This window comes from Sturnus vulgaris, chromosome 5 (assembly GCF_052056855.1).
Source record: "Sturnus vulgaris isolate bStuVul1 chromosome 5, bStuVul1.hap1, whole genome shotgun sequence".
NCBI lineage: Eukaryota > Metazoa > Chordata > Aves > Passeriformes > Sturnidae > Sturnus > Sturnus vulgaris.
This window is the reverse complement of record NC_142247.1, coordinates 61,301,440-61,318,624: the sequence shown is the minus strand read 5'-3', so window position 1 is coordinate 61,318,624 and position 17,185 is coordinate 61,301,440. Positions and strand designations below refer to the sequence as shown.

Below are 17,185 nucleotides of genomic sequence, written 5' to 3'. Positions count from 1 at the left end.
CCTTAAATAGACTAAACTGGCAAAAACTCCAATTGTACAGATGGAAGCTGAGACACAGACAAATTCAGCAATTGCACAAGCAATCTGTGGCAGTGCCAGGAACTGAACTCAGATGTCTTGTTTTAGACTGTCTTTCTGCTCTTGCTAAATCAGCCTTTTGGAGGGACTGTGGTAGTGCACAGAAACCTTTACAGACTGACACAGATGAATGAGAACTCCCTTGGCCTAGCCACAGAGCACTTCTGCTGAGGTTCTCTACATACTCCTGTGTTTTGGTATTTGCTGCTAGCAGCCCATGCACAGGGGAGCCATAGCACACCCTAGGGAAATCGTGCTTATTTACACCCTTGCTTTAATTTTCTTGTGTGAAAAACTCTAAACCAAATCTTTAGTTCAGTTTCATCTGTACCTTCTGTTGCTTTAAATGCTAATGAAATATGGATTTTCTGTCTCTCAGTTGGATCTAGCATTGGAAGAGTGCATGCCACAGACAAGGACTGGCCACCCAATGTCATCACTTACTCCATCGTAGCTGGAGCTGGCACCAGGGATTACACAAATATCTTCTGGATCAGCCCAACGAAAGGAGATGTGAGGATTTTAGCTAGATTAGACTATGAAACAACTCAGAAACATGTTTTCACAGTACAGGCCTCAGACCAAGAGAAGCCTACAACAGCATCAGTGAGTAAATCCACTTTATTACTTCACCTTTACATACATCTTTCTCTCTTCCTAGTAAGAACAGTAAGACATTGGGCAAAGCACTTTGGTCTGTAAAAGGCAAATGCAACCCTGCCCAGTCATATATTACTCAGATGAAAGAGGTATTATTCACTCAGTGTTGGTTTCTTTCTCACAAAAAGGATAAAATAATATTTTAATATTTTTAACTGTGGTGTTTCCTTCTCAGACTTTTTTTTTTCTTATTTTACCCCGACAGTGAAATTGTTTTCTGTGCCCTAGACAATTTAAGTTATTCTTTATGGCTACAGAGGTACTAGAAAATAGAAAAAGCATGAGTCTTGAGTCCAGGTAACACAATCTAATTGTAGCCATGTTTAGTGGCAAATTATTTTTGGAGTCTTAGGTTTTCTGCTCAGACCAATTTTATTCAGACAAAAAGGTATAGATGCTACATCCACAAAGGTATTTTATAGTAACTTCTTTCAAAGCAGTTGAAAGTTCAAAGAATTTTATTTCAAATAATCCCAGTGTCCTTCACAGACAGGGTCCTTTTGACTTCTTTACACACTTTCTCCCTCATGCCTGCTTTACATTTGTTTTTTACACCTGTCTTGGGGGTGACACAGGTACTAGGCTTGCTTTTCATTCCAGCCAAGCACCACCCATGCAGTTGCTATCTAGGAGATATTTAATCTCTTTATCATCTATAATGTTTCAAGGTGACAATTAATGACAATTTAGCATCAGAAACTGTTATCAATATCAAGCTTATCTGTTGCCTGACTAATAGAAAAGAAAGAACTTTGGGAGGGTAATAATTTTCTTTTAGCTAGCTAATCCCAGATGACATCAAACACATCTGGTGCTACTCAGGGTGCTCCTACCCATGCAGGAGGCCACTGCCAGCATTCCTCTCTCGCTGGGAACAGTCTATAAACACTCTTCCTTTCATGGATCATGGATGGTTATTAGACACACTAAGAAGCCCAGCTAATGATTGTGAAGCAAATTGAGAGTTTTGGAAAGGAGTTTAGTGATTATGTGGTACTATTATTATTTCTCATTTTAACAATAGCACAATTCAGGTTGCTCAGACAGATATATCAGCTTGCAAACCCTTCACTTCTGGAAGATGGCTCAGGTTAAGGAACCTGTTCCCAGAAGAATGCGATCACAAGATGAAGAACAAATGATCACAGACATTTTGTGGCAGGAGCTAGGTTGGAAGAGGACTTCAGTGCTCTTCAACATTTGTTGATCAAAAGAATAAAATGGACAAAACCAAACAGCTTCTGAAATTAACAAAGTTCTGTCTCAGCACATTGAAGCAACTTCAGCTTGCTATTGCTCTTTTCTTCCAGGTAACTGTAAATGTTTTGGAAGTAAATGATGAAGAGCCAGTTTGTTCACCCAATTTCTTCTCTCTTCAAATCCCAGTCAATTTAGCTGTTGGGACCAATATTAATGGCTTCAGGATTGAATGTCAAGATCGTGATTCTGATCCCAGGTCTTTCCGTTACTTCATTAATGAAGGTACTGTGTCACAGTGGGCAAGCTGGGAACAGTGAACAAATAATAACGAATGTTGATAATTCACTTACATTTGTAAACAAAAATCTAACTTAGTTTGTGTACTACTTTTCATGGCGAGCTAGCTGTGATCCACAAGTTCTGCACATCATTATGCTGATCCTCTCTCCACAAGCTGGCTACTAGTGCTATTGGTGCTAGAAGCTAGAGCCACTCCCTTGCAAGTCTAGGTTGCCTGTCATATTAATAAATAGTCTATTAATTACACAGGTGACAAGTACTTCAGAATAATGAGCTGGAATGCTGTGCAGTGTCAAATTTCCCTTCCAATTACGGTTGAGTAAATCTTGAGAAACACTGGAAAGTTCTGTATCTCTGTGTCTCTCATCATCACATGGATGCTGGGGCACTGTTCAAAACAACTGCTCGAATCTGCATGTTGTAGGTCCATGCTGTATGCAATAAACTCTCCTTTTAAAAATTGTGATCAGCTGCATCCACTTGGAGATCTGTAGTGGTATGGGATGACACTCAGCTTCACAAAAATGGAAACAACACTCTCCGGGCAATTCCTTCTTTTGTGGCTGAGGTGGCTGCAGTGAAGGAGGGAGCAGATTGTCCAGGTGCCAGTAAAAAGCTGTAAACATCAAAAGAGATGCCACAGAGGGAGCTCTGCAGACATGGTATTGACACATGAATCCATACAATGGCTGTGTTAGTAAATCACTCTCTGGTGGTACAGACCTGGGCTATGTTGTGCATTGGCCTCTGAGCTGCAGAGCAGCTCATGGCCCTTTTTGTGTTCTAAAATAGGTATGACCTTCAAGGACATGTCAACTCTTGATCTCTGAGGGGCCACAAGAGCAAAACCAAAGCACATTTGATGCTTTTTCAAGGCTCTGATTTCTTGTATATGTGGTCTGTCCAGATCCTAATAGCTGGGGCTGGTCTGCCTGCAGCCCAGGCCATGAGCAGCTCTCCATCTACAGTGGACAGAAAGCAAGGGGTGAGGAGCAAGCATTTCTGCACTCTCCTCCCTGCCCCATGGTGCTGACAAAGCACTGGAGGCAATGAGTGTCACTGAGTCATTAACTCTCTTCAAAGGCCACTGCCTCTGGGCAGATGGAGAAGCCATAAAGAGGGGCTGGAGCAACAGTCCAGGGACACACAGGCAGTGAAATGAGCCCTGCACAGTGCAGGATCCTCACCCCAGCTGGGTGCTCTTGGGTGCTTCCCAGGTTATAAGTTCAGGTCATTCAGGTGACCTCTTGTGTGCTCATGGGTCTGAAGTGTTTCCACAGCCTCCTCTCTGCTATGTCCCCATAGAGGGTCTTATTCTAGATTGCAATGCTTTTATGACTGTATTGTTTTAAATTATTTTATATGGTACAAGGGAGATCAAGGAGCCCTTCTTGTCATTGACCTTCACCACTTGTTACACACATTTACTTTAATGTGGGATTAAAGTAAATGATTTTGCATTTTGGTGTTGCCTTTTTGCAGGCAATGAGAACAATCATTTCATCTTTTCACCAAGTGCTGGCTCCAACACATCTCGTCTGATTCTTGCATCAAGGTTTGACTATGAGAGTGGACTTGATACAAACTGGATTTACAGTCTGCGTGTCCACATAACAGATGACAATTTAGTATCTGCCAGGGACAGAACTACACGCTTAGTTAAAACTGGAACGGTGACTTTAAGCATCAGAGTTATCCCAAACCCAACTACGGCCACAACCACTACAGTAAGTTCACTAAAACTTATGTCCAGTTCTACATTTCTTTAATGGAGTAATCTCCACAGGAGTAAAGAAAAGAGGATAGATGTATGCAAAAGGAAAGCAAAAACCTTGAGTGCATCTAGTCCTGAGACGTTCTGAGCCCTGTGCTCATATGATGAAGCCAGAGGTGGTTGATGTGCTTGGTTTCATGAAGGATTAGTCCCAGGTAGAGAATCATAACATGTGTTTTGTATTCCAGTTTCTAAAACAAAAAGGGCAGGAAGCCAAAGTGCCGGGCACGCTGCCATTACCAGGCAACTGGAAAGTTAAAGATTTTGGCAGCTTTATTAATAAGGAAAGAGCAGGGATTAACCTTTGCCTGGAACCTTAAAATTACCTCATGCATTTTGCACTACCTCTTTTTTAATTCATAACTATTCACTCCCCTAGCTGCCTTGCAGTTTTGTGTGCTTCGTTATCATTGGAGCACATTAATCTGTGGCTATCAAAGCTGAAACAGACAACAACAACTAGAAATCCTCATCTCTTGAAAGAGTCTCTTTTTCAGACCTGAGGTCACTGTAGTGAAAAATTTGGAGCAGCATGTAAGGAACTGCAGCAGTTTTGCACAGCCTCAGTGTGTCGCTGAGGTTTCAGCAGGTTTCAGACAGCAAATCCAGAGGGGTGGGATGGGTCTTTCCTGAGCTCCCTGCCCATGTGATGGTCCATATCTGAGCTGAGGAAACCTGCACAGCTTTTGGCAGCCCAGGTGGGATCTATCCTTGCACAGCCTGTGGAGTAATGGGCCTGTATCCCAGCAATACTGCTCACCCCTCTGCACAGCCATCCCAGCTGAGCTCTGTCATACCAGTTTAATTTTGAAGCTGATTTCCATCAGGCTGGTGCAGGATGTGCAGAGAGCTTGCTTTTGTCTTGCCTGTAGATGTGACACAGCCTGAGGGTAGGGGCCACTGTGTCCCTATCCTTGTACCAGTCACCCCTTCATGCCTTGCTGCATCATCCTCCATCACCCACAGTCCATCCATTCCCTGCCTCCCTGCAGATGGCATTACCCTTTTCTGTTTTGCATGCAAGAATGAAAATATGAGTATCCAAGTAAAGTGGTAAAAGAGGCCTTTGCTGTAAAATGGTCTAGATCTTCTAGAGGCTTCTGGTAACTGAGCCAGAACCAAAAGATCCTGTAAACAGCACATACAAGTCTGGTTGCTTTGCTATGAAAATGCTTAGATCCAAATTTTCAGCCTAATTAATAATTCTGTTCTTATCTAATGCTCTTTTGAGAAGGTATGAATGATTTTTTTCAGTGCCTTCTACTCCCCCAATTTGATGTGGAAGTGAAAAGTTTAGCTGAATAAACTTATTCTGTATTTCTTTCCTGTGCTTTACCACAAATACAAACAGTCTCAACCACATAACACAGCATTAAATCTGTCTCCTCAGAGATATCAGCCTTCCACTTTCAGGCTATTTTCCAGACGAACACTTCCATTACAGCAAGTTTTCCCATCACTACTCTTTACATGTGCTCAGTGCAGCAACTTGATGAGTCAGGAACTGGAAAGTTGGTAGTGTAGAAAAGAAGCCCCATCACAAAAAGTCACTTGTGACTTCAATTTAGGTGAGGATAAAGTGGTGGTGGTGATATTGAGATTATTTGAGCATTTCTCTAAGGATTGGATGTATCTTCTTTTGACAAGACTAAATGGGTCTTAAAATTATCCTTAAACTGGGAAGAAATAGATACCCTGCACAATTTCATACTCAATGTGATTACAAATGTCTTACAGAAAATTAAATAAAAACTTCAGTATAGTAGATGATCTAAAACTAATAGTACCACACTAGGTAATGAACTAGGTAGAGTAAATGAGTAATTTCTGAAATGTGTGAGGATAGTTTCATGGTGGCACCTTAATGAATGAGTTGCTAGCACCAAGTGATGTGCCAGCTCAGATATGTGTCTCCTGACACTCAGGAAGATGTGGGAGATTGCAACTGCTCAGGAAGTGCGTTTTTTCCTTCTGGAACAAGTCACTGGTAAAAAAGAAGGAGTTCCATTTCTTTTTATACAATAACCCAGTTCCTTAGGGTTCAACTCCTCTTACAAAGCAGGCTGAATGATCACTGCAGTGAAGATGACCTACTTCCAGTTTTGCCTTAGGTAACAAGAAAACATTATCTCAGTAATGGCAGTATTCCCAAACTTGCCCTCCCTCCAACTGTGTGCTTACAGCCTCTCGGGCAACCTGAGGCTTTAAAACTCCACCACGACATGCTTGTTTTATTATAAGATATTTCAACATTATCTGGAACCTCCCCTTTTCCTAGTGGGTGGGCTCCATTTCACCTGCCTTTGGTTGCCCCAGGAGCTCAGTGGTCGATCCCAGCCATCTGAGCTGCCTTGGCAGCCAGCAGGCAGGCACATGGGATAAATCAGTGCCTCCCTCCACCTCCCTGTGCCCATCACCTGCAGAGCCCTGGGGCAAGCTTGGACCGGGTGCCTTGGTGCAGAAGTTCAGCCAGATGAAAGATGATGTTGGTGTCAGTATGCAGCTTTGAGGAACTCTTCCTGTCTTGTTTTAAAAGCCTGGCTTCACTGTTGTGACAAAAAAGGAGAACCTCTACTCTCCATCAGCGTGGTACGTGCCATTTGTCATCACCCTGGGCAGTTTGCTGCTCCTCGGGCTGCTGGGCTACCTGGTGCTCCTGCTGTTGACCTGGCTCTGCACCCACTGCCCCCCTCGGTGAGTCCCCCAAAATGCCACCCTGGGAAGTCCCCAGAAGCACCTGGCAATGACAGAGATGGTTCAGGCCTTGCAACTGTGATGATATTAAATCTTTTATAGTGGTATGCCCCTCACTGTAGTAAAGGCTAATACCAGGTGCAGTGATGTTGGATGTTAATGATGTGAACTCAAGGAAATATGTCCGTGGCATTTTTTTTCCATGGGTTTAGTAACACAGCAGAAGGTAGAAGTGGAATTAGCAATTATAACCTCTAAAGGCAGCTATGCTATGCTATGAGCTATGCTCATGAGCCTCACTTGGAGCCTCAGACTGTGCTGACCACAAATATTTTGGTTTGTATTTAACCCCCACTCCAAGGGAGCTCCCATCTAGATCGTTACTGGATGCCTTTTCCTCCCTCTCAGCTGCAGATCCCAGTGTCCTTTATAAATATTGGTGCTCATGCCAATTTCATTGTTCTGGCAAAACTTCTGCAGGTTTCCTGGAGTTTTACCAAGCCAGTTACAAGGCTCTGGCCCATAAAGCCTACCTCTAAGTGTTCATGCTTGGCAAAAGGCATGGAAGCACCTGGGACCAGCTCTGAGTCACTGTGGGAAGTGCAGAGATCCCTGCTGGCTGCCTTCTCAGTGGGCTGGAGCCAGGCTGCCTCTAAATTGACTTTGTACTTCACAAAACAAAGATAAGCAGTCCTTTAAGTGGCTAGGATTAAAAAAGAAGGATTTCTACAAGTATTCTCAGGATCTGAACATCAATTTACAAGTTACATTAAATGTAAAGAACTACTATGTGACTGTGACTACAGTTCAAATTGTATGTGCACGGCATTAACAGCTTGTGATAAAAATGACAAATTAATCTAAGATACTGCTATTATTTATTATTTGGACAAATAATTTATTTGGAACCGTGGTCTCCCATTAAAAAGCAATTTCTATATTTTCAAAAACATTTATAACTTTTCAAATATTTTAAAAGGTATTCTCTAGCACATCAGATCCAAAAAATTGACATTCCTCCCAGAATGGAACAAAACGACAATATCTGAAAATGTATTTTTCCAGATTATATAAATCCATTATGCTAACTTCAATAAGACTTTGTTATTTTAAAAGCATTCCTTCTTGAAGAAGTGTTAATGTTCAGGACTGTTTTCCTGTTTGAGGGCAGCATTAAATGATGCAGGCTTTCTGTGAAAGCAAAATCAGAAACCAAATAAATCAAGCAAATCTCAGAACTCAAGGAAACGCATCTTTCTTGCCAAGTGAAAGAGAATAAAAAATAATGATTTATTTATGTAGGGAAAACATGACATTTGTTAACTACACTGTTAATCTTCTTTTCATTACAGGATAAATGCTCCAGGTGTGTACCTCTTTTCTATATTTTAATGCTTCAAAACAAGATCTTATTTATGATTCTGTGTAAAATATGTAAATAATTTTCTAGATATAAATTTGATGCAATAGAAGGGTACTGAGATTAGATAATCCTGGACAATTATGGGAGGCCTGACAAAGTGATTTCATGGCCCTTTTAGTCATCAAATCTATTAACTATTAGGCAAAACCCAAATTCAGAATAGTCTGGTATTCTGGCATGTATACTAAAGAATTACTGTATTTTTCACACATAATTTATATGCTATCTGTTAAAAAATAATCCCAGCCATCTATAGCACCTTCAAGAGTCCTCTCCACTCTAATTCCCTGTTCTCTGATCATTTTCTCCCTTGACACCATTACTTCATATATATATAAAGATTTATTTTGAAGCATTGGTGCTTTTAAAGGGGTTTGTAAAACTTAGCAGGGAGATATATTGCACACTGAAATGCATGGTTTTTTTAAGCAATCTTGTTGTTTTTAGTCCCATTACATTTCTGATACAAAGCACTGCTCATATGGGCTGAGTAGGACCCTGCTTTTGTAATTCCTCTTCCCTCAGTCAGTATCTCCCAGCTGGAAAAAAACCACAGGACTAACAAACCCCACAAAATTAGCTGTTCTCTTGGTTGCCCAATTTGAGACATTTCAGTGTTGGCTGGTTTCCAAAAAGTGAATGCTTTTTGCTTTCTGAAAAACTGGTTCCCAAATGCTGGGCAGCAAAGGCCAGACAAAACAGGTTTTCCATCAGTGCTCAGGTTGAGATCCACCTGCAGCATTACAGAGTTTTGCACACCTGGCTGCAAAGCACATTTGTGGCCAGCCACAGTTGTCCAAAGAAAGGCCATTAAACAAATTGGCAAAGAGTGAGCAAGAAGAAATCACAGCAACTAGTTGGGTATCATCCACAAATCCTTGCTGTCGAGATGCCCATGGCACTGCTGCTGTATTTGTTTGCATGTGGGATGAGTTAATAGTGTGGTAAATTCACACACAACCAAACTGTTCTTCGATCTGAATTTTACTTGACTGAAAATGCAGCTATTCCATGTTTTGTCCCAAGCTGATATTTGACACAAGTTTTGCAACCACAAACATTCATATAAGCAATAATGTGCGTTTCTAGTTCAAATATTCCCAAAGCTGAATTTCTGTATTTGTTCATATTATTTAGAAAGAGAAATTTGTTTAATAACCATTGCTATTCATTCATTACTGACTTTTCAAGGCTAGTCTTGATTAGTCATTGGCAATTGTGAATTCTCACTCTGCATTTGAAAAGAAATCAGACTCATTTAAGATGTCTCAGCATTTGAGTATGAAGAATGTCTGTTTCTTTGAGGAAATCTTAACTTTAGTATCTACAGTCACTATCAGAAAATTCTGATTATTAACAATGTTCATTTTCCTTTCTGTAGAAAAGAAGAAGCCTAAGAAAGAAGTGCTTGTGGTAAGTACTGCTGGCTGCAAAAGAAACCCCAGTTTTGCCAGCCCCATCATGCAATATGATATGGAAGGTGACTGTTTACCAAAGGTAATATAAAAATGATAGGCAAGGAAAAAATTATTGCCCTCGAGTGCAAAACACTTCATTGTCCCAGCTGGCCTCTGTGTTTGGAAGAAACACGGAATGTGAGCAGTGCTCACCTGCCCTGGGACCCATTTGCTTCCAAGTGCCAAAATGCTGTACTTGAGGTCAGACAGGCTGTGCCCACAACAATGACAGGAACACTCAGTGCAGGGTGGGACAAGTGTCCCAACTTCACTGATGGCAGCACTGCTGAGGCACCACTGACCTGTGGAGCCAACTCTGACCCACCTGAGTGCAACCAGTAAGGTTTGCCAGCATAGCCAGGCTGGCCTTGATAAGCTGTTTGCAGCAAAATGTCACAGATGTTTCCACTGTTGGAGATGTTTCTTTGCTCCTGGATCTCAGGGCTCCTTCTTTTTCATAGACATAACTGCATAAAGGCTGCATAATTGCATAAATAGACATAATGCTCTCAGGCACGTGGTATGGCTCCTGGAGTGGTCCTCTGCAGGTCCAGGCAGGAGCTGGATTTTGATGACCCTAGTGGGTCCCTTCCAACTCAGGATATTCTGTGAATCTATGCAAGGCACTTTGATTAGTGAACTCCCTCTCCCCAAATTTTTCAGAGGGGATTGCCAAGCCTACTCTGGGTGGAGAAGACCCTCTTGTGGTTACACACGTGGAGGCATTTAGCATGTCAGAACTTATTAATTCTCCTTCGAATATCTAGTGATGAAACCCTACATCACAAATGGCTCTTGTTGCCGGTTTAGATTAAACCCAGCCTGGAGGAATGCAATATAGGTCACCATTTCCAAGTGACTTCACTAATTCACAGGTTTCATTTCACATTTTGCATTTCTTCACAGACAATGACAAAGCTAAACACTGTCTTTGATGGAGAAGCCAGAGACCCAGGTAATAAAAAGCAAGTAACAGAGGACATGAATATTAGGCTGGAACCAAAGTGGTTAGTTAATTTAAATATGGTTTAACATTGGCTTTTCATATTTCCAGTTTGCTATTTCCAAGGAGAATGGGAGCTATATCTCAAATAGCAAAAATCAAGACTGTGCCTCAGTAATATTTGTAATGGTAGAATATTCTTACAGCCCTTGGAAGCACACACCTGATGGTCAGACTGTTCACTACTTCTCTGCTAAACTGGAATGTATGGATGTGGTATAGGAAGGTAGGAGGGGAGGAGAAATGTGTTGCAATTCTCCCTCTGCTCTGGTGCTCCGGTGCTGTCATAGCTACATGGTCTCACCCATCTCATGTCTGGGAAATGGCCAGGAGATGAATGTCACTTCAGAAGTGCTGCCTTCATCTCCTAAACTTCTTCCTGGAGAAGTGGGTGGGTGAGCTACTGGCTCCTGCACAAACCTCCTCCCTTACAGCTAGTGTGTGTTGCTGCTGTTTATTCAAGGCTCAGGCATTGCTTGTTGGGGAGAAAAGGGAAGGCCATCAGCTGGCAACAGCTACTGTGTCCCTAGGCTCCAGTTATGCAAACTCTGAGCATATCTGATTAACCAGCTGGGAAAAGTGAAAATAAGGCAAAAGCTACAAACCTCAGGATGAGCTGGGGAGCTCATCCAGCACCCCAGGTGACAACCACAACTCTGCAGCAGGGCTCATTACAGGAAAAATATTTTTGTTTTACTGAGGATTGATCTGGCTTTCCTCATTCCCCTGAAACACAGCCCCTGCCTGAGCCCCTTACTTTGATGCTTGGCCTGGAATTAGGGTGCCCAGCCCTGTGCCTAATAGCTGAGAGCCCCAGCATGGATATGGGAGGCTGGTAAAATGTGACAATCAGACAAAATAAGTTTTTAATAAATAGATCTGAAAATAGGTCTAAAACAATAGGTCTAGAAATCATCCAGAAGAAGGCAGGCTTGTTTCAAGGCTTGGATTCATCTGGCCAATTTCCACCCTGTAACTTGTGTTTCTTATTAGCTGGCTCAGAGCTGTTGGGCGTGTTGAGCTAATGGGAAACACTAGGCATGGAGACTTCAGTGCAATTTGGGCAAACAAGTGGGACCCTACTGTGCAATTAAGTCCATCCACAGGGCTGCTCAAGGCTGGTTTGATCCAGGTCCAAGCTCACCTGCTATTTATAAAGAGATCTGGAGGAATGGGCTCCAAAATCCCTGCTTTTTCCCTATTTAACTGCATTTGTAATGTTTTAAATATGGGTAGTCTCTAGGCTGCTGCAAGAGCTGCTTTCCAGTGTTCTTGCAGGACAGCTGGGGCTCCCTTTCTCAACAAACATGACCATACTGGACTTCAGGATGTCTGAGCCCATGCAAACAGTCATCCAGAGCCATAGCATGTGTGCCATGCCTGACACAAACTTTAAGCTCTAACACAGCTTTGTGGTGACAGCAGGGAAATGTGTGCTCCCCACTCCTCCCCTCTCTTCTCCACAGCTCATCACAAACCCTAGAGGATCAAAGGTTGCTGGTTTGGAAATCAGATTTAATAATTTTTGGGACATTATCTGTTGAATATGATTAAGAGGGATGGTCAGAAGCTGTTTCCTGATCTGGGCTGCTTTAATACGCCCACCTTGTAAGCAGTCAGAAAAAATAAGATGTAAAGAGATCCAGTTTCATCTCAAATTGCGTTAATGTGTCACAAACCATTAATTCTGATACAAACTGCAACATTTAGTAACACGTAACCACTGTTTATTTCCAAGCCTTAATGGTCTTTTGCTTGTCTCCTATTGCTAATGTTTAATTACTGAAAGTGCCATTATAGTTCCTGATTCTCTGTATAGCAACATACGGTGAGTTAAACTGGACACGTGGCAATTTTTTGAGTTATCTCTAGGTAGCAATGAAGTGAAGGAGAAGATATTTGTTTTTAATGTATGAGTAGAAATTACCCATAAAACCTGAATAGAGACAGAAATCTTTCTGACAAGGGGAAGCAGCCATGTGTGCTAAGCAACACAAATTTAACAATATTTTATATATGTGAGAGAATCATATAATTGTATGAAACACACAGTACTTCACTCTACTAATGGCCAAATGGACATCAAGCCTGGAAGAAAGCATTTTACACAAATGGAGAAGGAATGCATGCAGCCAAGACTCACTGGATCTCCAAGTCCTGAGCCAGTCCAGATGAGCTGACGTGGCTTGGAAGATGTATGCAGCATACTGTGCTCCTAAGCAGGTTTTGCTACCTCTGGTAGGAAACTCTGCATGACAAACTAGGCACAGACATATACAATGGTCTTGCTCAGTGTGGCTGAAGACAGAAGTTTTGTCCTTACAGCTATGGATGTGTTTGTTACACTGCCTGTGTTAATCCCTGGTATCTGGAACTTGGATAGAGTTATAGGGTGATAAGAAAGTTATTTCTTTTGGAATGGGAATGTCTTAAATATCCCTGTTCCCCTGCAAAGACAATTCTTATAGAGGCAGAACAGCCAACATCTCCTCTGATGCCCAGGTCCCCACAGAAATGAGGCTTTCCCTCCACCACCAGCTTAGCTGAATTCCAAGTGCTTCATGTTTCTCGTTTTCATCCCATGCTGAGATCTATCATGTCTTAATCTACTAAAGCAAGAATGATTTTAATCTGTTGTCTTTTTTTTCCTGTAAGTGACTGGCAGAATATACGAGTTCAATACCCGGTCGGGGGCCCGGAGGTGGAAGAAGAGCAATGAGCCCCTTCAGCCAACACTGGCTGTGCAGGTAATGCCCAGTGCTGCAGAAAATAGTGGCCAAGAGATGGATAGAGCAGAAGCACCAAGCAAAAAAGAGCCTTCAGAGAAGAGGAAAGATCTGACTGCAGCAACAAAACCAGCTGCCAAGCCCTCAGCAGGGCAATCAGAAACACCAGGCCAAGCTGGGCTGAGATTGCAAAAGAGCAAAGAGGCATCTGAGGATGGGGGGTTATCCTCACCAGCCCCTTAAGGCAGGAACTGACCTCCTCTCCCAAAATGAACCCTGCTTTGCTATTAAGACAGAGTGCATGAGATTCCAAGGCTCCTCCCAACTGACCCCCAAAGAATCTGAACAGCCAAAGAATCAGATGTGATTTTTCTCTCTCTCTCAGCTGTAAAACAAAAGGTGGCCATAAGGCTGTAAACCAGACCCAAAGGCAGGATGAATCTGGATGTACCTTTGGCAGGTGCATGTAAGAGCAGGAGAGAAGAAGAGGAAACAAAGCAGACTCATGGACAGAAGCATTCAGTGCCCACTGCCTCCTACAGACCCTGGTAGTTTTCCCCTTAGAAAAGTCTGCACCTCCAGCAGACATGGCCACATCCTCTGACTGCCTTTGAGAATGGCAGCATACACAGATGTGCTTTCTCAGCAGTGAATGGGGTCTCCTGTCCCTGTTGAGCAACCAAATGAGTGAAAATGTTTGCTGGTAAAAGCTAAAAAAATTTTCTTTAAATTCAGTATTTTATTTCAGCCCTTCCTTGCCCTCCCATCTTACTGTAGAAAAGACTAAAGCTTGAGAGAAGTTCTAGAATAGAGAAAAGCCACAGCTTCTTGTAGTATCTCAGGCTGTCAACACTTTCAGCTTATTTATCTTTCATAACACTAAGAGCATTCAATATCTTCATCTTTGGTATTTCCTTTGGCACATTTAATGCTTTATAGAATCAAGTAGAATATACTCAGAAGAATAATGACAGTAAACATATGAGGTAAAATAATATTTTCTGTGTGAGCATGTATAATGTAAGTGCTGTCTAAAAACCTAATATAAAACAAACAAACTCCACAAGATTTTTAAAAATTATTTTAATCTGAAGAAAAATAATTATAAATTATGACTTAATACTCTATGTCTTGGCTTGTTCTCTTTCCTGATTGCAAAAAAGTTTTTTGACAGTGAGGGACTGGTATCAGGTGGCAAAAGAAAATTTCAGTTAAAGCTGAGCAGGGGCAGTCAATGAAGATATTATTCACTCTCTCACAAACATTGTTTTTGTCATACAACGAAGGACCTGGATGGAGAAATCCACAGTAATTTCACCAAGGATCCTACACTTCACAAGAATGCCTGTTATGGTGCTGTACCTTTTTGCTGTGCTCCAAATGAGTGGCTTGGCTCAGGAGCAACTTCCCTAACAAACACAAATCTTCAGTCAAATGTTGTTTCATTGCACAATCAGAAACCCAGTGTGTAATGAACACCACAATGATACAGATAGGAAAGAGTGATTTATACTCTCTGAGTAAGTTATCACTTTACCGTGTCCATGGCAGTTGTCATAACATTGTGTGACCCTCCAGCACCAACAGGCACAGCCATTCAGTGCTCCAGCCCTCCATAGTTTGCATTTTTTAGCTGTAAATACAGGACATTCAATTTCTATTCAGGTAGTTTTCCAGTGACATAAAGAAACTGCAGTTTCCTAGCACTCTGACACCAAACTACCCATAGGCATACCTGGCACCTCCAGACATTAAATTACCTGAAAAGTTAACCGCATTATTTTCATTCCATGAAGACACACAGGTTTTTGTATTTACTTTCCTGGGCATTTCTCTAGGCCAGCTGCTTTGCTTCCTTGATAATTCTCATTCTACTTCCGTGATTAAGGGATAAATAATTTTTTTTAAGGCAAGGGAGAGACAGACAGCCAGGAAGCTGGCAAAGAGGCAGAAGAATACTCATCTTTCTTTACTACTGTTCCTGCTGCTGAAGTGCACAAACTTATTTCCCTCTTTCTTGCTGAAGAAACCTCAACAGCAGCATAACCTGGTATAACAGCAGGTTCTGAACTCCATGTATGCAAACACAATGTCATAGCCAACACTGCTGGTGCCATGGTCTCCCACAGCTGGACGAAAAGCAACTGCTCTTGTAGTGGTGCTCTAATACTCTAGTCTCAGAACAACTGACAATTGAACAAAGAGGAACCATAGATATAAGAGATGCCATATCCAAGCACTGACTCTGCCCAGAATGGCTGCACCCAGCTGAGGTGGGTTTAGCTTGTGTACTCAGCATTTGGAGAGGCAGGTTTATGCAAGATAAAGCTTAAATGAGAGTCCCATGCAACTCTCTGTGTGAGGAAACAAGTGTGCTGGCCATAAAGCACAGCTTCACCCTTCCTTACACTGTTACTTCCATACATGAAACGCTGGTCTCTACCTTCAACTCACTCTTCATCTTGATCTTTCCTATAAAACCCTATTTTGGACATGCCTAAGACTACTTCTCTTGCTTAGGAGCTACAAAATCAAGGAATAACAAGGTTTTATATGAGCATTAACTTTATGCTAAAGCAGCACCTTTTTCCTATCAGCTACCCTTATTACTATAGATGTTCCTCCCTGTGAAGGAATCAAGAATAAATTCTTGGTCTTATTAAGCCAAAGCACATCCATTCATGGCTCTGGCTTGTCTTTGGTAGGACAAAAGCAGAGAAGGTAGAACTACTGACCCAGGTGTATGCTTGTTGTTTATTCTATCAATATGTTATTCAAACAATATGTGAAAAGATACTTTGAATATAAAAGCAACATATATTTTTTCATAAAATAGAGATTATAATACACTGTGCAGTGCAGCTTTAAATGTTAGAAACTTCTTCTAATTGTCAGAGGAGCTTTTGTGCTTTTTTAAATTCAGAAGTCTTTTGGGAACACAGAGTCAGTGTGTAGAATTGCCACTGGATGGACTGAGAGCAAAGATTATATGCAGCTCTACGCAATAAAAGCATTTGATTATTGGAACAATTAGCCAAGACCATGGGCCCTTTCCATTATTTGAAGCCTTCAGAAGTCAAGAAGAGCTGCTGTGTGCTGTAGAGGGTCAGACTAAATGATGAGGATAGCCTCTCTAGTCTTCAACAACTCTGTTAGTCCCTGTGAACACAGATACAAGGTATGAATTTTGGTGCCATTTATTTTAGAGTGATGGCACTGATAAACTGAGAGTGGAAGAGGAGGAAAGCAGAAGCAGACTGGTGGTTGAAGCAGACTGGCCAGGGGCAGCAGTTCCTGTCCTACAGCTGCCTATTACATGTCATGAAATAATTTTGTCTAAAGTCTACAAAAGTTATGTGAGTTCTGCCACAGCTTTTGATTGCTGTGTCTCTGCCTATTATACTTCTCTGAAATGCATGCAGATCTATGGATTGACATTGCTCTGAAAGTTTCAAGAGTGATTAGGAAAGAGCACAGGTCACATTTCCTGACGGGGTCTAATTCCCCCAAGCAGTTTATGTGTGACCATGTTACTGGGGTTTTTGTGCTTTTGTTTTTGCTTTCATGCTGGTGTTATAAATGGCACTTACAATAAACATCAGAAGTCTCAGCTTCTGGCAACGTAACTTCATTTATCAAGGAATATAAAAGTGTCAATACCACATTCCTTCATGATCTGGAAGAGACCTACACATGAGAATAAGTTCAGCTGCAGAGGTGGAGAATGTCTGCCCAGGAGGCTGCCACTTTGTGACTGTGCACTAGGAGCAGGAGATGGTGTTTGGATCCCCTCAGAGAAGGTGGGTCAGACAAGGGGAGCAATCCTTCTCCTCCTGAGCAAAGAATCTGGCTGATGGGTTATTTTATGAG

General features: G+C 41.9%; 1 protein-coding gene across 1 annotated transcript in view; it reads left to right on the top strand.

Annotated features, from left to right (window-relative positions):
• Nucleotides 1–16,925, top strand: part of CDHR3 (cadherin related family member 3) — a 36,168-nt gene extending 19,243 nt beyond the window's left edge. The window contains exons 12-20 of the mRNA XM_088165817.1: nt 458–684; nt 2,049–2,220; nt 3,721–3,965; nt 6,549–6,706; nt 8,059–8,072; nt 9,511–9,542; nt 10,493–10,541; nt 13,245–13,336; nt 15,225–16,925. Coding sequence (XP_088021943.1) covers nt 458–684; nt 2,049–2,220; nt 3,721–3,965; nt 6,549–6,706; nt 8,059–8,072; nt 9,511–9,542; nt 10,493–10,541; nt 13,245–13,336; nt 15,225–15,371 — 1,136 coding nt within the window. The 3' untranslated portion in view covers nt 15,372–16,925. The remainder of the gene's footprint in view (nt 1–457; nt 685–2,048; nt 2,221–3,720; nt 3,966–6,548; nt 6,707–8,058; nt 8,073–9,510; nt 9,543–10,492; nt 10,542–13,244; nt 13,337–15,224) is intronic.
• The last annotated feature ends 260 nt before the right edge of the window (nt 16,926–17,185 follow it).